This window comes from Opisthocomus hoazin, chromosome 14 (assembly GCF_030867145.1).
Source record: "Opisthocomus hoazin isolate bOpiHoa1 chromosome 14, bOpiHoa1.hap1, whole genome shotgun sequence".
Taxonomy (NCBI): domain Eukaryota; kingdom Metazoa; phylum Chordata; class Aves; order Opisthocomiformes; family Opisthocomidae; genus Opisthocomus; species Opisthocomus hoazin.
Window position 1 is genome coordinate 10,512,099 of NC_134427.1, and position 25,418 is coordinate 10,537,516.

A 25,418-nucleotide genomic window follows, 5' to 3' on the forward strand; every position below is an offset into this window, starting at 1 on the left:
GCAGAGACTTATGCATACTGCCAGATGTGTACTGACACAAGTTTTATGTCATGTTCGACAGGTTAAGAACTAATTCTGGTCATTTCTTCTGACTGGAGCTTCTCCATATGCTCTCATTCACAATTAGAAAAAATACTGGTATTGCTTGTACTTATGTGATGGACTTGAGGAGATTTGTTATTAATTTAAATTGAAAATTAGCTGTTAAAATTGTTGTATATTTTTAATTGCTTCCGTGTGTTGGCAGTTAGAATTTCTGGCTAATTTAAAGTCCCCCCACCCCTCCCAGCACAACCTGTCTCCTCTGGCTCCCCTGAGCCACTTCTTCAAATGACTGGGTTTTTTGCTGGCCCCAACCCTCAGATTTCCCAAGGTCCCTCTGACTTAAAGCTCTGCCGTTCAGCAGACCCCCAATTTCATGTTGTCGCACTGTAGCTGTGGGTGCTGAGGAGGAAGCGGCCGTGCCAGACTATGACCAGGGAGTCCACCTTTTATAGCCAAGGCTGCATGGACTATGTAAAGCGAGTTTGTAATACAAAAGGAGCTCAGTGATGCATTGTGTGTTCATGTAGATGTTGCCACGTTCTTCCACAAGCAGTGGCCTCAAGCTTTCAGAGAGATTGATATCTATATCTAATCTATGTGATATATATATATATCTCTAACAATCTACCTATCTCCCTGTCTTTAATCTATACCTATACCTGTACATATATGTAAAAATTAAAGAATATATATACACTTATTACCTGTAATCCATGTGCTTTTTGGCATAGGGAAGCAGGCTGGACTGGTGTGTCTGTAGGCAGTGACTCCTAAACACCTTCAGCATGAAATCTGAAAGAAGGAGAAGCTACCCCTGAAAACTGCTCCTCTCTCCCTCTTAGTCCCCACCTTTCCTCCAGCAGATCTACTCAGGAAGAGAAATTTGTCCCCTTCAAAAATCACCATGACAACTAAGAAGACTTCTCACAAGCTTTTCTACCATTTCTTTTTTGTTGGAGGGTGAATTAGAAAGGAAATTCTCTCTCTGTACTTTTTTTTCTTTTTAGTCACTGAATCCTGAAACAGGAAAGACAAAAGCACTGGTAACACTTGTGTAAGAGGTGTCTGTTTATTGGATAAGTCAAGGCTCATGCGTTCTGCTTTCTTTTTTTTTTGTAAGTGAAAATTTCATTGGTCCGAGGCACTGACTGGCAGGTCAGTCACTGGGCTGCATCACTCTTTCCACAGAAGACGTGCAGGAGACAACTTGGTGACTGAATTACAAGCTGACGTGCCTTCAGAGAATGTGCCTAGCTAGCCAGAAACATTTCAAATGAAGCCAAAGTCATCCATGTGTTGCCATCCCCAAAAGTTACAAATAAAAGTCCTCTGGGAAATGATTAATCAGACTTGGTAAATGAGTGAAAAGGCGCTTGTTGTCAGTGGTCACCCTGCAGAGGGAATGCCAGGGCCCCACCGGCATGCTGAAGCCTTTCAACTCCACTTTATTTCTCCAGCCTCCTTGCACGCTTGCCGCAGGACCGCATCTCTGACCCCACACACCTTCCACCGGGAACCCCTGACATCCTACCTCTGAATGGCTCTCCGGCAGCTTTATGCTTTCTCCGTGGCACTGATGTGGGGCTGCGTGGCGTTGGTGTCCTCCTCCCACTACTACCATACTGCAGGTAAAGCCCAGCGTGCCATTCACGCCGCTGCCTAATGCATGCTTCACATTAACTCAGGTGCTTTATGAAGTTAGTTCTTCAATCAAAGCTTTTCTTGTGTGTGTGTGTGTGTCACAGGGAGTGGCTGATTCATAAACCTGTAATGAATTGTGTAAATATATTGTGCGTTTAGTGGAAATTTTCCTATCTTCAAAAGGAGCAGAAACTGCCTTTGGTGCACAGTGAGTATATTGTTTGGTATAGGGTTAACAAATGTAAATACCACTTGGCTCCATAAATGTTCCTGAGCGTGGTCCCAGCTGGACAGACTGCGCTAGGTGCAAGAAACATGAGGCTTACTTATATTTGGAGAATAATAGTTTCTTCTAAAAAATTATTGCTCTGTAAGCTATCATCCACGGCAATGGCACTTCAAGCATCTTTTGCTTCATGCCCTCAAGCACCTCTTTGCTGCACCGCACCCACCTGCCCCAGCCCTTTTGGCCTCTGGTAGCTGGGACTTTGCACCGAAAAGCTTTCCTTCTTCAGAGAGACAGCGTGAGGGTCTGGCCCTCCCTGCTGCAGCTGGTGCAGGTGGAGAGGTCGAAACTTGGCCAGGAGGGTACTGAGGGGCTCACCATCCTGCCAGCCAGCACACATGGAAAGCTGCCAGCAAACACGTCGCTGTCACGCCAAGCAAAGCAGCATTGCCTTTACAACGGGCTTCTCGACACGTGGAAGTCACCTGCATCTCTCTGACCACCATGGAGAAGAGCAGACCTAGAAGACAAGGGGGGGCACCTGGCAGGCTGCAGTGTTCCAACTGGTAAAACAGGCAGAATAATTCCAAAACCTCCTGCATGGCGAGGCGGTGGGAGGCAGCTGGGAATAAGCAGGCGATTCTTCATCAAAGCTGCGATGTTCAAGTCAGCACACCCGGCAGCCAGGACCAAGTGGCCCCGAGGGCTGCGTCTGTCTAGCCAGCACATCATTACCTGGCTCATCACCATACAAATCAAGTAAAGAAGCTGTTGGTCTTTTTTTTCAAGAAACATTCAGGAGCAGCTTTCCCTCAAGACTGGATAATGAAACAGAGTATTTCTAGTCCTGTGTTCTGTGCGAATGATGTAAGTGAGACCGGTTTGTCATGTAATATTGTGAAAAATGAGAAACTGCTGACTAAATTACAAGCTGACGTGCCTTCAGAGAATGTGCCTAGCTAGCCAGAAACATTTCAAATGAAGCCAAAGTCATCCATGTGTTGCCATCCCCAAAAGTTACAAATAAAAGTCCTCTGGGAAGGAAGCAAGAGGAAGTGCTGACATTTAAAAAGCAATCAAATCCCAGAATGCAAGTCACATCCCAAAAAGAAGCTTCTCCGTTCCTCTGAAACCCAGCCAAAATTCATTTTGCAAGAATTTCTGTTTACAGTTGCAATTATTTTGAAAAAAATATTGTTTCGTTCACACTCAGAATGGAATCAAATTTTAGTGTGTTATCGTTTCCAGCCAGAAATTCCATTTTTGACCAATCTAATCATCTCTGGACAGCTTATTACCAGGCTCATGACAAAGGCTAGTAGCTTTTTGCTTCCTGGTTTGTGTAGCTGCACGACTCAGCATTTATCCATTCAGGAGGAACTTCCTGAGCGCAGGAGAGTCCAGCTCACAGCCCTGCCAGCAGCCCTCCTTGGTCACCCTGTTTGGGAAATTACGCATGCCAGCCACCGTAACAGCGTTCGGCTCTAGGACATGGTGCACTGGCGCTGTGGAAGCCCTCCCTCGCGCCAGCCCTGGTGGGCTCTCTGCCTGAGCTGGCCGGTGGGAGGAACACCCGCTCGCCTTCTGCCCTCTCCCTCCTCGGGGCAGCTATAAATGGACGTTCTGGACGAGCCACTCATTCATTTTTTTAGCAGCTGCAGCTCTTCAAATGCCATTCCCACAGACTTACTTTCCCCTTCGCTGCTCCTCCCTTTCCTAGAGCCTTTGTATGTTTGCGAAGACCCAGGAGGTGGGTGAGATGCCCTCGTTTTGCCCCCGCTCCCACTGCTGGTGCTCACCAAAGGCCCGGCTTGAGCATTCTTCGCATAGGCAGAGCTGCCCGTGCCCCTATTCCCTCTCCTCTGCCCGTGCTGGGAAACCTGTGCCTGTCGTAGCGTAGTGATATCAGACCCTCGTCTCCTGTGGGAGCACGTGGCTCTGACTACAAGATATTGCATATGCAGGGCCATGCCCCATCGCCCCTGGAGCTGGAGCAAGCCCACCTCCACCCTCTGAACCCAGGCTGCATTCATAGGACTCAGAGCTGGTGGGAGGGAGTGTGTTTTACTGATTACACAGAAAAATACATAAAATCTAGTTTTTCTCCAAATTATTGTGGTCTGTTTTTCCTTGCCCCAGCACCTCCCTAAATACATTGCCATGATATCCTGCTGTCCTGGGTTTGGCCAGGACAGGGTTAATTTTCACCGGACTCCAGGAAGGGGCACAGCCAGGGGGTGGGGGCTGACCCCACCTGGCCAAACAGAGCCCGGTATTCCATACCATGTGACGTCACGCTGGGTTCCGGTGGGGGGGGCGGCGCGGCGGGAAGGCACTCGCGGCTTGGGGGGGCGCAGCGCTGGTCCTGTTTTGGGAGAGCGGCTGTCTGGGTCGTGCGGTTCGTTGTTGTGTTTTCTCCTTATTTGTATCGTTGTTGTTCCTGTTTTCCCTCTGTTTGCTGTTCTGTTAAACTGCCCTTATCCCGACCCACCAGTTTCTGCCTCTTTCTTTTCATTCTCCTCCGCACGCCGGCGGGGGGAGGGGCGGCCGCGTGGCGCTTTTGTTGCCGGCGGCAGCCGAAACCAAAACACCTACTTTGCCATCTAGCGTAACAGCAAATCTACTATGGAGCTTTACACGCTGGGAAATGTGGGGTCTTAAGACTGCTGCCTGCAGTGTGTTTCATTTGTGAGAATTTCCTTAGAAGAAATAAATCCTCCAATGATATTCTCTGCAAACTTTCCAAGGAGCATATTAAAGTTTGATTCATATCACTATCTTCCACTGAAAGGTATTCTCAGGGTCTGCTTTCGTGACAGATTTGTTAAAAAAAAATAAAAGGAAAAAATGGTGTAAATTCTGATGAAGGCATGAAAAAGGTGGCAGAGAAACAAGTGACCTAGAGGCCAGACTCAAACAGAAAAGTGATGCAATGCTGGACTGACACAGCCAGGAGATCGACTCCAAATCACCATGAAAAAAGTGTATCATGCAGTGAATACATAGCAACCCAAATAGATAATCTCACCTCTAGACAGTGGATAAAAATTACCTCAGATATTACAGAAATGGACTCCGTTTGCACTAATAAAACTGAATAGCCAAACAACTTTCATCACGTGAATGACAGCTCCATGCAGAGCTGGGCTTTTAGGAAGCACACCTTAGTTTGGAATTAATACATAATATATGCTGATTTATTAACATATGGCAGCATCTTACAATAGCTTAGTAAAAGCCAGACTGACTGTAAGAGCGCATTTTTGTATAGCTGATAGATGTCCAAAATAAGAATGATTTTAACTTTCTACCTTTCTGCTCCTGTGTGGTTTTTTTGTCTTGGTTTTTCATTAATCTTTAATATACTTGAAAGAAATATTCAAAGCAATATAGGTGATTTCCACTGATTAAGGTATATAAATTTCTCTGACAGCATGCTGTGTCATCTTATGTTGGTGTACGTGCTGAACACAATGTTTACAAGGTTACTTGTCCTGAGAGTCGTTAAATATCACGAGTTAAATGCAAGTAAATATAGGACTTGAAAGGTCATTCCAGGACAGTAGTTTTGCTTAAAACAGCTTGGAAAAGAGCATCAAAGACATGGCATTCTTTGTGCCCTTTCAATTGTCCTTAGGCGTTTTTTCTGAGCATCAGCAAAAACTTTTTTCAGGGCTGGGCAGGAGTGGAGCTTGTGCATGTTTGTTGAGAAGAGGCTACTAAATAGCCGGGGCTGGACCTGGACCAGCAGTGCTTCCCTCCACATCCAGCAGCTGCATTTGTCATCTCATCAGATTTCACAACTTTTTTTTCTTTACATTGACATTGTTTTATCCCCTGCTTTGTTTTCAATTTAGTTGCTCCCCCACAAGACCTTCAGGTCACTGATCCTGGACTCTTAGGTTCTCTGGATATAGAGTGGAAACGTCCACCCAACGGACAAACCTTCAATGAATGCACAGTAAAATACAAGTGTGAATACCGCAACACTGGTGACAGAGACTGGAAGGTAAGACAAAGCGTGATTTAATCCCCTTAAATCCAGGCTTTAGTTTCTGCATAGGTTTATGTTTGCATTTCAAGGACTAGTGGTACCACAGCAGTTCCAGATTTCCATGAAAAAGACAGACTATTCCAGTGGTTTGATCTTTTGCCAGATGGGAATTTGTTCAAAAATGTAACAGCAGCAGCGGTCAGAGAAGGGACTGTTTCTGTCAGAGGGTGTGATGGTTGCTGCCAAAAATAATACAACAATATCTAGTAGCATTCCTCATTGTAAAAAGCAGTACACTTCTTAGAAAGTCTTTACATGGCTTTAACAGAAATTCAGTATCAACAGGTCCTTAGGGATGTGAAGTGGTGAATAAATAAAAGATTAAATACCATTAATTATCCTAATGCCCTAAAATTCCCTTTATCCAGAAGGGTGATTCTAATTACCATTTACTTTTGTCTTTTAGATATGGTTGACTCTAACTCAGCTCTATGATAAAATTTTCAGTCTTCTCTCGTTGATGTGTAGCAGGGCAATTGCAGATAGGCAAAGTACAGCAAGGGTTGTAGAATATATTTTGGGACAGCTGAGAAGATGAAAACTGCTGCAGGGCTAGGAAGGTAAATGGAGTGGGGAGAGGAGAAACCCAGCAGTGGGATGTTTGGTTGGCACAAGGTACTGAGGAACCCATGAAAAACACGCTGAGGGTGTTCCCTGACAACTCGAAATACAGATTGGTGTCCTGAAAGAAAGGGAGATTCTTTTGCACAACCCTAAAGCAGGAGTGCTAGAGCGCTTGCCAGCTCAAGCGACCAGAGAGAGAAGGAGCAGCCACATTAGGTCAGCAGCACTGTGGACCCCAGCCTCTTGCTGCGAAGTTTCCCATGTCCTGCATGAGGTGGTCATCTGCTTCACTGGCTCGAAGCAGCGAAGCAAAGGGTGCCAGGCTGTGCCCAGCCACCACGCAGATGGATTCTGGCCCAGCCATCCCATGGGAGCCTGCGGAGATGGAAGAACACAGTGTCTCCCACCCTGTTTCAGCTACGGATTGCAATTGTGAGGGCACAGAAAGGGGCTCTTCAGCCTGACATCGGTCATGACTCTTGCCACACTCCCAGCCATGCAGCAGCGTGCATCTGTGCAGACTCTTCTATGATGATTTTAACTAGATTTTTAACACAAAGGAAATAAAAATGCAGTTTTAAAAAACATGTTACAATTCCCTAAATCACAAGTAATAGAAGTGTCTTATACAAAGCAGATCTAAAAAGTAGAAAAAAATAATCTCTGGTACCTTGCCAAAACCTTTACCCCAGATAAGTTCACAAAGAAGAGTCAGTCTGAAAAAAAATCCATGAGACATCAACAGAAACAAGAGTCATTGGTGTCTGTTAGAAACACATGGCTGAACATGGCACTCACACTCTGGGGCCGCTGACAAAAAGCCTGCCTGGGGACTGTGCCATTGCAGGTCCCACTGCAGCATGCATATGCATTTTACAGCACGTTACTTCTGTCCTGCTTGGGCTAAAGCGACACCTTCTCTTTCTCATCATTTGCTGTAACTCTTGCCAACTTATTTTTCCCTTGCATAAAGTAAGGGGAACAAGTCTGAGGGAAAAAATGACAAACCTTAGGAGGAAGTTCTCAGAAAGTCCCGCAAAAGGTTAAGCATGCGGTGGTAAGCCCATGCTGCGCTGCCTGGCTGCTGCTCCGTCCTTGCAGGGCGTGGTTGTGCTTCCCACGGGAACCATCAGTTATAAGACTCGTTGTTCCTTCTGTTTCTGATTATCTCATGCCATGAACAAATGCCTTTTATCTGGATTTACAGCGGTATCCTCATCAGACCCTTGCCGGTGCTCCTGGCTGGTGGGAATCCCTTGAACCACAGTCTGGTCTGTCTTGTCATTGCTGGTGTCCTGTGGGGTGGAGGGGCTCAAAGCAAGCAAGGCTGGACAGAGGAGGTGGTAGAAGAGTGCTGGAGAAGTATTGGGCAGGACAAGCAGGACAGAAATGTAAAGAAACATTAAAGCACACAAATGAGCCTACTCACGACTGGAGCGGGAGCAATGGTAGCTGATTCTGCAGCCCATTTAGCGACAAAAAATGTGCTCATAAAGTCTGTCTTTCAACCAGGTTATTTTTACTAGGAAGCTAAAATTCAGAGCTGGATTTGACCTCAGCAGGACTGCTGAAGTGAAGGTACAGACACTGCTCGAAGGACGGTGTACCAATGACGTGGAGGTGCAAAGTGACTGGATTTATGCTACCTTTCAGGTCCCACTGCAAGGTTAGGAGCAGCCTGCGGTACCTGGTGTGGTTTTGCACTTTGCATGAGCCTATTGCATGAACCACTGCTGGCCTGAGGGTTGCTAGATGGATAAGCCATTGCAGGGTTTGTTGAGGTGTAAGACACCAGAACATCTCTGCTTCCACTGGCTGTGGTTGTGGTTACTGGATACCTGGGGCTCTTTTGCCTCTGCCTCTACCCTGGCTGTGTTGGGTTGCCCTGCACAAGCTCCAAGGTCAGTTATGCATCTTTCTGCTCTAGGTACAGTGAACTGGCTTTTACAGGAAACAGAACACTGCAGCAAAACTATCTAATAACCGTGACTGGCTTCTTTTCTCTTCTCTTCTCTTTTCTTCTCTTTTTTCTTTTCTCTTTTCTTTTCTTTCCTTTTCTTTTTTCTCTTTTCTTTTCTTTTCTTTTCTTTTCTTTTCTTTTCTTTTCTTTTCTTTTCTTTTCTTTTCTTTTCTTTTCTTTTCTTTTCTTTTTTCTTCTTTTCTTTTTTGTTTCTTATTCTTTTTTTTCTTTCAACTGCAACAAACCGTTGTTCAAAGATGTAAAATGATATTTCTGTTGGGCCTGACTGGTACATTGCTAAATAGTCATTATTTCCTTCTCATTTCACAGGAAAACTGGAATCGGAGGTTCAGAATTTCCACTGCATCTATCATGACTGGGAATACCTCAAGTGCACTTGGCAACCAAGTCTCCTTGCTCCTCACGGTGCACATTATGGACTATATTATTGGTATGTATCAGCAAAACAGAAAACCATCCAGGCAGCAATCAAGTGAACTTCTCAGGTACTAAAATGCCACAGCAAATATGCTTTTATGGCTGGCAATGCTATTACACGATCCACCCAGAATAAACAGAAATAATACACCAAGCAACATGTGCCTTCTGGTAAGGAAAAACCAAATCCCTGCTTCCTTCCTTAAAATCAGGCTTGTGCTGACCTTCTACAGGGAGTGCTTTCTCCCTTTCCTCCTTTCACAGAATCACAGAATGATTTGGGTTGGAAGGGACCTGAAAAAATCATCTAGTCCAACGTCCTGCCATGGGCAGGGGGATCTGTCACTAGCTCGGATTGCTTAAAGCCCCATCCAACCTGGCCTTGAACGCTTCCAGAGATGGGGCAGGCACAGCTTCTCTGTTGCCTTGTTTTCACCCCCATGGAGTGCTTTCTGCATGTTGTCCATCACAAAGCCTTGTGCTTTCCCTTTGCTGAATGTACCTGGATCATTCTGGCTGCATGTTTCCCTTGATCACAGTGCATAAATCTCTATAGGATAGGATTCAGCAGAAGGTTACCAAGCTCACTGAACCTTATACAAAGAACAGGGCTTCTTGGCAATTAACAGTTTTACTCTTCAGATGTATTTTCATAGCCTTAGCACACCTCACACAAGCAAACATGCTGCCAAAAGGTAGTAATAATGCATCTTTGTCAGTTGTTTCTTATATACTGCTGCCTAATGATTCTGTTCTGCAAGAAAAACAAAGCTAGACTTGGTCGTTTTGGACAAAGTAAATGCTGTGTTTGTACTTCAATTCCTACGATACTATCGTAAGGATGACTACTTAGGAAATGATTGGGTTTCATGCCTTTGGGCTACATGTAGAAAACCATAGCCGCTTTTTAAAAATAGTTTCCATGTAGCTCTTGGAAATAGTCTTCAAAGCAGAAACATTGACCTAAAACCAATTTTCTAACTACAAAGGTCTGCTTGAAGAACACCATGGAAATTCATGATTCGTTCCTAAAAATATCCCCAACAAACCTACCCTTATTTAACCGCCTGTAACAAAAACAGGCATTTGGATCTGGGTCCCATTTTGTAATGAGAGCGCATGGGAACACAGCCATGGCATCCTTTGATCCCTGTGAGCTAATTTTTATAGCACTACCATGTGAAGTTTTCCCCCCAAACATAACGTGCAGTGAGACTTTCATTAAGGGTAGAGTACAGAGGCCGGATTCAGCACTGCCTCAGGTTCACTAACCCAGCAGAAGTCCTGAAACGTGATGTGAAACACCACTTAGTATTTCCAGGATGGGGCCAGCAGCTAAGCTTTGGGGAGTGGCCCCCAAAGACAGGAGGCAGTTTGAGAGGACAGGGTGGTGGCTGCGCATTAGCTAATAACCAGCAAACCCCTTCCTCGCTCTCACCCCTGGGTTTCTATTTCATGCCCATATAGATGTGTGGGACCTTCCCACAATCAGTAGTCGCAGCTCGTTAACACTGGTTACATTCAAGGCACACACCACCTACCACAAACTGCTGCACTTTGGCTTGGGAGTGGACCTTTCTGCAACTCCAGATTTGGTGGCTGATGGTGCCTGAAGTGCCCGATGGGAGGATGGGTGTCTCAGTGAGTAAGGCCCAGATCCTGCCCAGCTCCACTCACATTGTGGCACCTCATGAGGCCTCTTGTGCTCCAGAAATGGGCTTGGGGAGAGGCTGACACAGTCTACAAACCAACCTGGGAAGCCATCTGTGCGTGTGAATTTGTTTTTTTTTCTCCTCCCCACATTTTTCCCATAGCAGGAGTCCAGGTGACTGATGCGTAACACTGTGCTTTGGATCACTTGGGAAAGGCAAAGCGGGGGTGGGATATAGGTTATACTTGAGGCTTAGGTCCAATCTTCAAAAAGAGGCCTGACCCAAGTAATAACTGCCATTGCCTTGGTTATTTTTTTTATTTCTGTTTTCCTAATACACCTCTAGGTACGAGGGGCTGGACCACACAGTGCAGTGTGATGACTATATTCGGGATCACGGTGTAAACGTCGGCTGCATGTTGCAAAACCTGAGCCAGGCAGAATATAAGGATCTGACCATTTGTGTCAACGGTTCAGCAGCAGCCGCTCTGCTACGACCCTTGTATGTCACCCTTCGCCTTCAAAACCTAGGTAACACTGGCAGGAAAGCAGCAGGGCTTTGGGGACCCCTACGGCCACAACACACCCAAGGCACACACGGGTCTTGCACAAGGGGGCTGAAACAAATGTGTGCTCTTGTAGATGGCTGGCTGTAATGTGTCTGGGTGGATCTGCGCCCGGAGAAGGGGCTATGAGATGTGCCACACAATCCAGCAATGTTTGCAGGCGAGCAACACCACCCAGAGCCCACCCCGGCGGGCCAGTGGGTGCCTCCAAGTGCTGCGCTCGGCACCTGGGAAATAACTGGTCTGCTGGGCAGATGGCAGAGGAGCTATGGGGTTCTGGCTCTAGCAGCACCGCCACAGAGCTGTCTTCATTTACTCCTGCTGGAATTGAAACTGCTGCTCTGCTTCTGCAAGCACAGGAGTGATCTTTGGGCTTTGCTGTTCAAAGCAAGCTAAGGGCTGGGTAGAACTGAATGCAAGGTGTGATAGGGTCTGCCAGAGCAAAAGTGGACTTCAAACCCATCAGAGACAGAGAAAGGAAGTAAAGCACAGCATGACGTATAACCTGATACATGTACCCACTCCTTACCATGTTGATGTGTTTACCCATGTGTAAATGTCAGGGGATAAAGAGCTGGTCCTCCAGTTAAGCCACTGGGCTAATAAGCAGCATTTCTGGACTAAATTAGTGCTGCCATGTGCTTCACGTGTGGCTTTGGGCATCTGACATAAACCAGAGCCTCTCCTGGGATGCAGAGTGTCAGGCCAACACTGTTGTGGTGTCTCACTGCAGGGGCCAAGGCTGCCGTGGCAGCACAGGGAGGGATGGATGGCCGCACTGTGAGGGGAACGTGCCAAGCCTAACATTCACAGCCCAGCATTCCAAAACCCCTGCACCGCAGTCCAGAGCAAGGACCCAGACCTGCCCACCTGTTAAGTTAAAATGAGCAACCCAGCCTCCAGCCTCAGTGACATCCCTGCCCCTGCAGCGTCATGGCTGGTAGCAATGGGGGCCAGAAATCCCATCAACGGGGAAAAGGGGCAGACGTTGGCGGTGATTAACTGAAGCCTTTCCCACCAGCAGCTGTTTGATTGCACCTCTTGACCTTCTTTCTTTTTGTTCCCCCCGCTAGCAAAGCCATCACCCCCAAAGCAGCTGGCAGTTTCCATGTCTGCATCTGAGGAGCTCCGCGTGGCGTGGAGCCCGCCGGGCGGTGGAACACCACCTCAGTGCCTGGAGTATGAGGTCCAGCTGACAGGAGAGCCAGGGGACGCCAAGGCTGCATGGACGGTAGGGACAACACACACTGTGCCACTGGCAGGGGAAGGGTGGGGGAACCCTTTCCTGATGGCCGGCAGCAGGGAGGAACGCGAGGAAACTGTGGTTCTCACTGAGCTGTGGGTGGCGTGTTAGCTGCCCTGTGCATGGACAGTGCAGAGATGCTAGCTGGTGCTGCTGGTGGAAAACGCTGACTGGCTGCTCCATTGCACACGTTCTTACTTAACACCCTGACCTCCAGCCATGGCATTTGCTTTAACAGTAACAGGTCCCGGCGCAAGTCTCCAATTGATCGCTTTCTCAGGCCTCCTGCCTGTTATCTCAGAAAGCTGTCATCAGAGAAGTGTAAAGGTTCTTGTGGTTTGTTTTCCTGAACACGGTGACACATCTTGGTCCAATGAAACTGTAATTCTAATCTCTCCAAAGAACTGACCCGGGACACAAAATGTCTTTTATGCATAGTCCTTTATCCTTGTGCATTATCCAGGTGCAGTTTTGATAGCAAAAATGGCAAGAAATAATCTTAGGGGACATCTGAAGGATGTTTTTTTCCTTTAGTTGCCATATTCTACACATAAGTCTTCTTAGTTAATTTAATGAAAGATTCCATAAATAAAACTGGCATAAATGGCAACATAGATCATAGACTCATAGAATGTTTGGGGTTGGAAGGGACCTCTGTGGGTCATCTAGTCCAAGCTCCCTGCCGAAGCAGGGTCACCTAGAACAGGCTGCACAAGACCTTATCCAGATGGGTCTTGAATATCTCCAGAGGAGACTCCACAATCTCCCTGGGCAACCTGTTCCCGGGCTCCGTCACCCTCAGAGGGAAGAAGTTCTTCCTCATGTTCAGACGGAACTTGCTCTGCTTCAGTTTGTGCCCGTTGCCCCTTGTCCTGTCGCTGGGCACCACTGAAAAGAGTTTGGCCCCATCCTCCTGACACCCACCCTTGAGATATTTATAAACATTTATAAGGTCCCCAAATGATGATGATAGGGCCTCCCAGAATGTACGTATTTTCAGTAGATTCCTCTCCATAATCATCCTATTGGCATTAGCCATTCCAAAACTATTACAAAATCATTTAAAACTGTCAAAACATAATTCAAGGGTTTGCAGAGCCTGGAGAGTATGTTCAGAAACATCAGGCCTCACCAACGAGCTACTGGTGGTGGCACATAATTCCTTGACATTTGTTCTCTCTCTTTTTTTCTCAGTCTGTGTCAACCCAAATGGAGACCACTTTAACAATTCCCAGAGCAAATCAAAGCCGCATTTCATGTGTTCGTGTCAGGGGGAAAACAAGTATTTTCTGTGCTGACCAGGGCTTTTGGAGTGAATGGACGCAGGAGTGTTTCTCTGGTATGGAACCCAAAGTAACCAGCATTTCTTTTACATCCTTTATAAAGCCTGTTTGGGACCAAGCGCCAATGGCTGCCATGGGCATCTGCTGGTGTCCAGCACTGCAAGTGCAATCCTGGTTTAGTTACACCCTCAACCTACTCCAGCACAGCCATTCCTACAGCTTTGCACCTCCAAAGCACTTAGCAGGCAAATCCCAAAATATTAATGCTTCTGCACCTGCACCTTCCACTGCTGCACGGGGACGGCTGTGATGGAGGAGTGACTGATTTGCAAGAGAGGGCTCGTGGTACTCGGAGTCTCTCTGCAGGGCATCCTCCCTGCTGCCCCCCCCCCCCAGATCAGCTCCTTTGCACCCCGTAGGCTCCATAGGGCTGTCCCCGTGTGCACTAACTCTGCTGCAAGAAGCATAAGGCAGGGAAGAGGCACATAGCAGTGGCTACGTATATGCATGCAGGATATATATTACCCTGAAGGAGTATACAGTAACATATATCTGGCATATATCTCTAATAAATAAATATATGTAGGGTAACAAACCTGGACACGCTGAGTCTGCGTCTGAGCCCAAGCTTTGTAAGAGGTAATACGATCCATTCCGGAAGCTAACATTTTCTTATTTGCTGTTATTCATCTTTGCAGTGCCCAGAAAAAAGGACAAGCAGCTATTTATCCTCATTCCAGTCATTGTGAGTTTGTCATGTAGCTTCATAATATTTATGTTGATTGGCCAGTGCAAGAAAAGGTAAGCATCAAGGCAGCCTGTCCATGCAATGTGCTTTTATGTGGGTGTCTCAGACTACAATTATAAATGAAACAAAGTATTAAATACGAAGAGTCAAACAGTAACAGATGCTCTAAGATTGGACACCAAACAATAGTTTATTTTCAGGAAACAACCTTGTAAGGGTGGGTGGATGTTTCTGCTATGAAATGCCTTGCAGCAACTCCTAAACTCTCAGCAGAGACCCAAATCCTGCTTATACGAGCCCAGACTGCTTCTGTGCAATGCAGTAAAGTTACCTGCAAGCACAGTGGCATAAATAATGCCATTATCTTGCCCCCAGCCATGCAGGCAGCAGAGATTTGTACTGGTTGTGTTAAAGAAGTGCCATTTTTAAGAGCTAAGGCCTCACTCTCTTTGCGCTCCTGTCCCAGCTGTTTCCATTCATGACAATGGCAGCACATGGGGAAAGCAGACGCAGTGGATGAATTTGCCTCTATCCAAGTTACTGGTACTGATGACTTTTTCTTCATGTCTGAAGGATCACTTAGAGAAAATTGATCCCCTGGTACTGATAACTATTATCTTTTCCTTATGGCCATATAAAGTAAGCAAGTGGGTAGCTTTTCTAATAGGCCTTTTAAGGCACCACTGATGAGGGAGAACAGGCTATAGGAATACCTTTGTGTTGTCCTTGTGTTTGGTAGCTGAATGCATGGAGTCTGAGACACACACTCCTTCATGTTTGTTTTGTATGTGCCTTTCAAATGTTTTGGTTTGTAAAATTTGAACAAAGTGTAGATGCTGGCAGTAAAACTGTGGAAAGCAAATGCTTTCTGCATTGCCACTGGGATGCAGCGATGTGTGACAGGGATGCTGTAGCGTGTCCCCAGCTATCTCAGTGCTAGGAATAACAGTCTGTGCCCATTTCAGATCCCCAGCAGGAAAGCCATTGCACACATCGGTGGGATGCTAACTCTGCTTGCCACTGCTGTACCACTTGTGTTTGATGGATTGCTCTTAGAACATCATCCCAAGGACAGCCGAGCAGCCCTGAGCTTTCTATAGCCCACGTGGGTCTTCCCCACCTGCTGCCATTTGTGAAGCTGGTTGTTGCAATTCAAGTCCTCAACAGGCCCAGGAAAACATTGGAGGAGTTTTAAACTGACTCTGGAGCAAGCTGGTTTTGATACCAGGACGAAGGAGAAAAATGAGGCAGTAGAAACTGCCATGAATAAAGATAACACGTTGCTCTGTGGGCTTGTTGGTTTTTTTTTAAGGACTCTAGAAATCTGTCAACAGGACACACACTGAAGGGCAGCACCTCACACACAACGCTAGGTACAAACGCCTGCATTCAGCCACTGCACCCAACCCTGCTCTCACCATGTCTTCCTAGTCCCCAGATACTCAGCCTGCTGAGAGTATCTAAATGCTGAACGTGAGCTACTTGAGCTGTTTACTTCATTAACTGATATGCCTTCTCTGTCGCAAAGCTGAAGTGGGGAGGCCTTGAAAGAAACTTTTGCTGTAAAAAGGCACAACCACAGCTACTGCAAAGGACAGATGCTTCAGAGGAGAAGTGAGTGTTACTCTACCACAGGCAGTACGGCATCTTCTCTAGGAAGTGGGCGCTGTTACCAGAATTCAACGAAGCACCCAAGATGTCTCTCAACACCATGTATTCAGCTGATGAAATTGCTGACTGATTTTTAAGGAACCATTCCCTATGATCATGATAAAAAAAAAAAATATTAAAAAAATCAGCAGTAGATGAGACATTGTCCTCCAAGACCATTCTGGTTTTTTTTTGGTCAAAGAACTAACCATCTCAAACCCAGATGTTTAATGTGATTTCATTTCATCTGAACACCCCAGAAAACATATTTTCTTGCTGGGGCATTTATTCAAAATGGGAATTTCTAGTGAACAGTGGAAGCTCAGAAAGAAAATCAAGTTTGCGTCAATCATCAGCTATGTAAAGAGCCATGCTAATCCAATCAGGCACAAAACCACACAGCAAGTGCTGTCTTACACATCCAACTGCAAAACTGTTCAATAACTATCAGCTGCTTCCACTGCTAAATGGGCAACAACCCAATGTTATTTGGGGAGCAACCAAAGGAGGAAAGCACCAGAAAAAAATGGTCTATGCATAGACTGGAGCAGAAATGAAGTTTTCTAGCTGTTGCTATTTTGATGAGAAACAACTTCTGCCTCTACTGTCTCCCGGGGCTTCTGGCCAGCCAGCACGGGACAGCTTTAAGTATAAAAATACTCATAAGCATGCAATTGGCATTGAAATACTGTGTTTTTACCTTGATGAATCCAGCACATTAGAAATGGAAAAGGGAGCTGGAGTTGCAATGTGCTGACTGATCTAATACAGAAGGTGAAATGAAACACGAGAGGGGGAAGGAAGCATGCGTCCAACTCTGGAGCCCTGGACACAAGAAAGACATGGACCTCTTGGAGCAGGTCCAGACAAGGGCCACGAAGACGATCAGAGGGCTGGAACACCTCTCCTGTGAGGAAAGGCTGAGAGAGTTGGGGCAGTTCAGCCTGCAGAAGAGAAGTCTCCAGGGAGACCTGACTGCAGCCTTCCAGCACTTAAAGGGGGCTTATAAGAAAGATGGTGACAGACATTTTAGCAGGGTCTGTTGTGATAGGACAAGGGGTAATGCTTTTAAACTAAAAGAGGGTAGATTTAGACTGGATGTAAGGAAGAAATTTTTAATATGAGGATGATGAGGCACTGGAATGGGTTGTCCAGGGAGGTGGTAGACGCCCCATCCCTGGAAACATTCAAGGTCAGGTTAGACAGGGCTCTGAGCAACCTGATTTAGCGGTAGATGCCCCTGTTCATTGCAGGGGGGGTTGGACTAGATGACATTTAAAGGTCCCTTCCAAGCCAAACTATTCTACGATTCTGTGAATAAAACTGGCTTGGCCCAGAAGCAGTCCCCGGCCCCAGCTCAGGGAGATCTTGCCTGCAGACATCTCCAAAACATGCTTATTAGAGCAATTCAAAGGAATGCAGAGTTCATACAACAGGCCAGATGCAGTAAGGTCAGGACAGCATTTCCTCCTCTGTGCAATGGGAGAGAGCAGCTCTTCTCTTGGTGCCCTCCTGCCAGCTACAGAGTCCCCTTCCTTCCCTCTCTGGTCTCCAGCAGGATTTTTTCAGCAACAAGGGGCACAGCCCTACACCATGACTGCCCCTGGCTGGCACACCACCAGTTTTTTGCTCTGACTTGCTCTGGAGGCTGGGCTGCGTGAACCTCCCTGCAGAGAGATGGGTTGTCAGGGCAGGGCAGTGTCTGGGAGGACCAAGCCTGGATCTCCTGCTCTGCAAGACCAGGATGAACAGAGATGCTCAGACATGCTTGTTCTAGAGTTTTCAATACTTTCAGGAACTAGAGGACATTGGCACGTCCAGAACTGGGTAGCATTTGGGTTCCAGGTTTTCAGAACTTCCACCAGGGCAACAGTTACTGCATTAAAAATAATGGTTAAAACCAGAATAAGCATTAGAGAAAAGTATTGGAAAGAGTCCGACTGAGATTTGCCATTACTGGAAATAACTCCAGGGTAGGCCTCTGATGTTCTGCCAGCCTCTTAAACAGCTTAAACATCTACTAAAACCACATGAGTGCATTGTGAACCTCCCCCAGGGGAAAAAACAAGGCAGGTAGCTAAAGCCCACCCTGCTGCCCTGGGTACATCTGATGCAATCTCACCCACTTCACCACGCGGGAACACCAGGCATGGGCACTTGGAGTGGGTCAAATGGTGCCGCAACCCCGACCTGCTGGGCGGGTTGAAGCTGGGTTAAAGTTTCTGGTCTAAGTTTGTGCAGAAAGAGGTAAGATGGGAAGAAGAATTAAAGAGAATGGTCACAGGTAATAGGTGGTGAAGGAACGGATGTTGTACCTCCACAGCTAGAACTCACTCCAAAAAAGATCAGAGCTATTTTAGTAACCACAAAACATGAAAGTTAGGCTGAAGCCTGCCTAGAAACCTGCCTAGTAACAGAGTGATAAATTAAGTACATCTACTATGGTATCTGTACGCTGCAGCTTTACAGGAGTGTTTAGGTAATGAAAGCTGGGCTTGGCCCCAGCGCAGGGCTCCCCACTCACCAAACTCGTCCCTGCAGAGGGTCCTCGCTGCAGCAGCAGCAAGACACCCCTTCCCCCGGCCGATTTCTCACAGCATCACATCTGCAGCACGTGCAAAATTTAATCCTGATAGGTGGCCAGCTGCTAGTCTTTCCTGACATCTTGAACCTTGCTAGAATTTCAGCAGTATGTTTTTTTCCTTATGTTTATAGAATTACACTAATTATGTATTTCTTTCACACAGTATTTGCATTACAGTGGCCTCATTCATTTGCTGTAGTCCTTAATTAATATTTTCAGTAAAGCACTTGCAAAATCACTCCTTTGGAATACTCTGCTCTTATTGTTCCCAGCTCATGTCTGGGTTCCCTGGTGTTTTTACCATTTTAGACCCACATGTCTGGCAAGGCATGTATTTGCCGAACATAAAAAGAGAACTCCTTTGCATACCCTTGAGTTTAGGGTCTTTTTTCTGTCTGCGACTGATAAAGTCTTGGAGCCATTTGTTGAAGAATAAAAAACAACCTTTTCTACAGAGTTTTTTTCCCCAGAGAATGTCAATACTTGTCAAACATATGAAAGCACAATCCTGTGCATGCTGCAGGGAAACGCAAAATCAATTTGCGTCTGTCATACTCTAACTGCTTTTGGGAAGTAGTAAAACAGGGAAGGCGAATGCCAAGGTCACCAGAATCTCTGAAGTCACAAAATCACTCTCGTTCTCTCACTGAGGTCTATTTTCAAGCTGCCAACAAGAAAATCATTTGAAAACCAATTTACCTTCTGTTTCCTCATTATCCATCCTCAGAGTTTTTTATTTTTCTGACTGGCCTCTGAACACAAGATTTTGAACTGTTTGAAAACTATAACCTGCCAATGGCTGAAAGGCATAAAGCACGGCTGGCATGCCGCAGGAGCTCTTTACTCCTCTCACACTTCAGGAAATGAAAAGGTACAAGTTGTATCTCACCAGCTGAGGCATCGCTGCTGAAGTTTTCCATCTCGTTCAGGCGCTAGAAACTCCATGGCCACTGGGTGTCGACATCTGCTCTTGGACGCAAAGGAGGAGGAAAGCAGGTGCAGCATCGCTTCGCCAGATTTAAGTATTTAGGGCATGAAAATTGAATAGAGGGGACAATGGCTCTCTCACTGTAATACAGATTCGTTTTGTTCTTTTTGTACTGCTAAGGGCAGAAGTGCCACACCTTTACTCCATCATTCAGCACCGGGCTGATTGCCAGGTAACATCACCCCTTGTGCCTTGTGGCATCGTGACCTGCACTGACAGGACCATCTCCTACGACATGTGCCAGCCAAAACCAGCGCCTGCCCCTGCCCTCCCTCCCACACCCGTGCTGCTGAGCACCCACAGAAATACTCCATCAGCTCAAACTGGAGGCTTGGCTGAGCTGGGACTGTGTCCTGCCGTATGTCCCTGCCTCGCTCTGGCATCAGCTCCTGCATCCCGGAGCCACCACGGGTCTCAGCACCCATCCTGGAGCCTCTGCAACTCTAGATAGTAGCTAGATCTTGAAAGGACATAAAGGGGCATAGCCCTTCTGCCATCAGCTTCCAGATGTCAAGGCTTTGGGAGTGCAGCAACCGGTGATATAATCTAAAATCTGAAGAGCTTCACGGGCCACGGCAGGTTTGCAGCTCACTGCCTTCTGCTGCTGGGTACATTTGAGAGCACTGTCAAGCTCTTTACGTCTATGTAGAAGCCGAATTTTCTCACGAGGCTCTGTGGTTCTCATAGCTTCAAGGCAAACAAGTACAGCTGATGCATGTGCTTAACAAAACAATTTGAGGCAACATATTGTGGCTGAGCTGTCTGAACAGCTGAAATGGCTCTGCAAACCGTCTGTGTCAAGATCCTCTTCCCAGAGTACAGAGAGATAAAGCAGCCAGCTGAGAAATGATGGCCACTGCAAGGTTTGCACCAAAACCGTGTATTCGTCTTCCTGCTATGCTGGGCTGCTTGCCTCCTGTGCTGGATCCCTGTCCACGTACCACAGGACTGCCCTGCTTAGGAAATGAAACGCCACTTCAGCAAGTGTTACACCACCAGACACATTTCAAAACAAAGAAAACTAATTTTAAAATCCTAAACATGACCTTGACTTTTCTTTTTCTGACAGCTCTGCCCAGGAAACAACCTCAGTGTTTAAGCAGGTATCACTCCACAGAGAGCTCAGTGCAGGCACGTCCCTAAGCACAGGGGCTCGACAAGCTTGGTGGCAGCCCTGCTGCAGTCCCCGACGACATGTGCACTCCTCTCCGACAGCAGGGAGAGCCCGTGCAGCACCTTTTCTGCGATACTGAATTAGGCCTTTGCTGGAAGGTGCGAAAGGTCCCCCCAAGTTCCTGCAGCTGCAATGGGACAGGATTTGAGCAACGGTCATCAGTGATCATCTGCAAGCTATATTTTTTCTTTCCTTGCCTGGGAAGCTGTGAATGGATGTGGTAAAGGCATGTCACACCTTCGGTGTGCTTGGATGTCCCACCTCACCAAAGGACCAAGGACTTGCAGGAGTTACTTTCATCTAGGAAAAAACCCCAAATACTAAATACTGGGGTGTATTTTACAAACCAAGGAACACCTTCCTTTAATAGAATTCACTTATCTAGACATCTTTATGATTTAAAAACAAATGAAGGGTGGCAGAATGTTCTTCACTGGAATTCACGCAGTGGTGGAGAAAACATGCATTCCAAACAGAAACATGATGTTCTTGGGAGAAGAAGCCCTATATTTCAAGGCTGAAATCTGTAAACACATCAGTCCCTCCTAATCCAGGCACAGGGTCAGGCTCAGAGCACTGAAGAGCTATTAAATAGCTGTCCACTTTTGGAAAGAAAGGTTGCACCAGAACATACACCAGGTAAACCTAAGATGCCAAGTGCCCTGTGTGAACGTGTCCAGCTGTAAACATCCAGCCATCCCCAGCTCTGTCCTGCTTCGGATCTGATGAAAATCCATTTGTGTGCCAACTGCTGCAGCAGCCCACAGCAAGTCTCTCCTGCCAGTCGACTTGTGCAAAACCTGACCTTCATAGGGATTGCAGCCTCCCGGCTGCTCTTGCACATGTCGACCTCCCCTCCCCAAGTTCCCCTCCCTGCATGGTCATGACACACATGTGCGACTTCTGTGACAGCAAACAGATGCAAAGTGTGTGTTAAACCATCTGGTGCATACAGCTTTCTCCGTGGAATGGCTACAGAAAATTTACACAGGAGAAGAAACCAGAGACAATAGATGCAGGTTCCCATCGTGTCTCTAGGTACCTGCACATCCTTTGCACCATCCCAGGGTCTGACTGCAGAACTGGGACCACCCAGGGAGCCTGGGACAGCCACTGTGCCACCAAGAGATCCCCATCTGATGTATAAAGCCCAGGAGAGGATGGTCCTTGCCTTTTGTCTGATGATGTTCCAGCTCTTAATCGTTGAAATGGAAATACATGCAAACTTTTAGGACTTTCAAATCAGTCTTGGCTGGTAGCTGCCCAGAAGTTTGTGGCCATGCTTCCAATTTATTTAGAAAAACTCACAATGAGAAATCAATAACCTTGCTGCCTACCAGGTTCAGTTGAGTCTACTTTTACCAACAGAGAGCCTAAAAGGCCAACAACACATTTTGTTTTACTGAAAAAAAAGTATGAAGTTCCTGGCTGCATAGTTGGAAAAGCAGCGACAAAGAAAAGCATTAAAAAGTGAGACAGTGAAAGCACAAAGCAGGCTCTCAGCCCTTAATGCCACTCACCAGTGTTTTCTCAACTAGACCAACTAATGGAAGTCCAACAGGACATTACCTCAACGCTGTGGCTCTCCAGAGCAGACTGAGACTGGCTCCAGTAATAGTCAATGCCAACGAAAATGCTGTTGTGGGTAAATAAAACTTAGTTACGTGACTGTGTGCAGTCAGGCTTGGGCTAGGCAAGCTGGTTGATTCTGGATGCTTCTGAGCATGCAATTGAAATATTGCTTCATGCAATTTGGAGCTGGCTTAGGGCTGGGAACACATAGCCCTCATGATCCCTTTATTTCACTTTGTCCTACTTGTGGGAGATGTACTGACTTGGCATGGCCTTGCCTGTCTTCCTCCAAAATTGTGGTGTTTTTCATGGCTTTGCTAGGACTTGGAAGGACTGTAGCCCAAAAATAGTCTTCATGCTTCAAGATGTTTGTTCCTCCCAAGCTTTGAGACACGTCGCCGGAAGGGTCAGAGGTGCCGATGTGCAGATGGCTGGCTCGGTGCCCGAGCCCTGCCAGCCAGGAGGCTGAGGACATGAAGGCTGAGCTGGCCCCTCCCGCTGTACCTCTATAGCATAAATTCCTGCGTGAACGCAAGAGCTGAGCTCTCAATAGGCTTTTCAGTTGCTGTTACTGCTGCCTCACCAGAAAGTGCAGTTCCAGACTTGGAATACTCCACTTGTTAGAAATCTGCTTCTAATTCCTAGTTTATTTCTGGCTCTTCTTCTATGCCAATGTTTTCCTTTGGCCTAAAGAGCTCCTCTCTCTCCTTAGTCAGAACACACACTCCCTGATGTCCTGATGAAGAGCTTTCTTCACCCATCTTTGGCTGCTAGGAGGAACAAGTCAAGATTTCTACACTATTTTTATTAAAAGGGCTCTCTATGCCCCTGCCTGGACTTTTGTCGCCTCACCATGCCTATCACTGGGGCTGCTGCTCCAGCCCAACACACAATGCCATCTGTTTTTTAAAGCAGAAGGGCCAACAAACGACAGTGCAACAGGAAATCCCATTCATTTACCCTCAAGCAGTAAAAACCTGGATAAGGAAACCCACTGTTTGCTCACCATGGTTTGCTGCATCACCTGCTTGGTGGCACGGAGTCAGTAATGCATTCTACCGCTTTGCCAAATGTCATCGCAGGACAGCCTGGTAGAGGATGCAAGCAGTTTTCTCTTCAGCAACACCTAGGAAAGGTCCAAGACAGACCAAATACTTATTTGAGGGTTAGCCCACCTGTGTGCCAGCCTTGTGGCTATGCTGCAAAAAAAAGGGGGAATGCTTAGCTGAGGGGGGTAAACATTGCCATGGCTTCACGGATGAGCCACTGTGACCTGTGGATCCTCTCTGAAGACATTTTGGGACATGAAGTACAGGTGCCTATAGGGGAGGGACCCCTAACACAGCTGAGATCTCTGCTGGGCATCAGCACTTACCTGTTGCTTTGAGCAGTATCATGATCTTTGGGAAGTGTGGGCTCTGCAGCAGAGGCACAGAAGTCTTCCTCCCAAAAAAAGTCACAGAAGAACTGTTCTAGTCTTCAGTCAGGACCCTGATTAAAATCTTCAGTGTCTTTGACAAGCATCCATCACCAGTACCCACCTGTTCTGCAGGAGGAGACACTAACATCAGCAGCACACACAAACGTACAACTGCTCTAAATTTTAACAAATGCAGCCAGGCAGTGGTCTAACAGGCACCAGCCTACAGATCATTTCTAGTGTATCAGCAACTTAAATAACTCAAAATGCCACAATTAGATCCTACTAAAAACATATGTTGGATAATTAGGCTGTGTTTTAATTAAACATTAATTTATCCAATTTGTTGAACTAATTACAATTCAAGCACAGGGAAGTTCAGAACAGTGGATTTAACATGCCCCTGTGTGATGCTGCTAATTGATTTTTCACCTGAGTTTTGGTAGCCCACTGGAGTGACAAAGCAGCAGCCGTCGTCCCAAGAAACTGCTGAGGAAATTGTATTTATATGCTAAGAGATCTTTTGGGTTTTGGGAAGCAGAACATAAGCAACATTCATGACAAGAGTCATACGTAACAAGGATTGCCTCACAATCTCAATTTTCCACAATAATTTTTCACCCATTGGCTGCCGTGAGCAGTCTGTACAATTCTCTTTCTTTCACCACCCCAGAGCAATCAGAGTTACTGGACTTGTGTCACTGCTAGACACTTACCTGTTTTCTAGGCCCCTCTCCAAATCGTCGAAGTCATGACCCAGGAAGCCAGGCTTTTGCAGCCTTTTCTGCAGCTGCCCCACTCAGCACGGAGCGGAGTAAACCCCCACCAGACGGTGTGCCAGGTCGCGCTGTGCCGGTCGTACATCCAAGCTCCCTCCCAGAGGGAGCGTGCAGGAGGCAGGGCACCCTGAGCTGCCAGACTCCCTCCCCATGCACTGGCACATCCTCCTGCTATCAGAAAACCCATGATTTAGGACAGTTTGAAGCAAAATTTTTCAGTGTCTAGCTCACACGCTTGGCTGTTTGTTAAAGATCTTCTGGTGTGGTTCTTTAACTGGGAAGCACGCCTCGGTGCATTGATTATCTGTCTCATATATATCTAAAATCACACACCTGAAGACTCTCCATCTCCACGTTGTTATGGGATTGCAGCATCCCTGCACAGAGAGGGAATGACACAACACATCGATACTTTGTCGAGTTCTGACAGCTTCGGAGCACAAGTTTCAGTGTGGGTAAAAGCAAACAAGCAGAGACCTGAGACTTAAAGAAAAATGAGGGAGAGGCAGAACAGTCAATAACAAGTTCATAGTTAAAAATGAAAAAACAAAAGCATTTTTTGCTACATGGACCCTCACCACTACATTATCTTTAGAACAACCCACATTTCACAGTGACACCTACAGCTGCAGTTGATCTCCCCATTGCTGGTTTCCTCCCCAGCTGTTCAGCTATTCCTATTTTTTCAAGGGGAGGCTGAAGCGTGATGACATCTCCTGTTGCTTTCTGGGGGCTCTGAGATCTGTGGGTTCCTGTGTGTAGATGTGGGTCTACATCTGCCCAACTCTGTTCTTCTGCTGCACCTGCCCAAGGCTTGGTGATCTTTGCACAC

At 46.6% G+C, this 25,418-nt stretch overlaps 1 protein-coding gene across 3 annotated transcripts in view; it reads left to right on the forward strand.

Moving 5' to 3' along the window:
• The first annotated feature begins 1,387 nt into the window (after positions 1-1,387).
• IL13RA2 (interleukin 13 receptor subunit alpha 2) overlaps positions 1,388-25,418 on the forward strand; it is a 32,478-nt gene continuing 8,447 nt past the window's right edge. The window contains exons 1-9 of one of the 3 annotated variants that reach the window (XM_075435730.1): positions 1,389-1,673; positions 5,770-5,921; positions 8,043-8,196; positions 8,821-8,941; positions 10,926-11,110; positions 12,219-12,376; positions 13,583-13,727; positions 14,370-14,472; positions 15,948-16,226. In XM_075435730.1, the coding sequence (XP_075291845.1) occupies positions 1,583-1,673; positions 5,770-5,921; positions 8,043-8,196; positions 8,821-8,941; positions 10,926-11,110; positions 12,219-12,376; positions 13,583-13,727; positions 14,370-14,472; positions 15,948-15,951 (1,113 nt within the window). In that variant the 5' untranslated portion in view covers positions 1,389-1,582 and the 3' untranslated portion in view covers positions 15,952-16,226. Of the gene's footprint in view, positions 1,674-5,769; positions 5,922-8,042; positions 8,197-8,820; positions 8,942-10,925; positions 11,111-12,218; positions 12,377-13,582; positions 13,728-14,369; positions 14,473-15,384; positions 15,711-15,947; positions 16,227-25,418 lie in introns of those variants that run through there. The other 2 variants (XM_075435728.1, XM_075435729.1) reach the window with 2 other exon arrangements.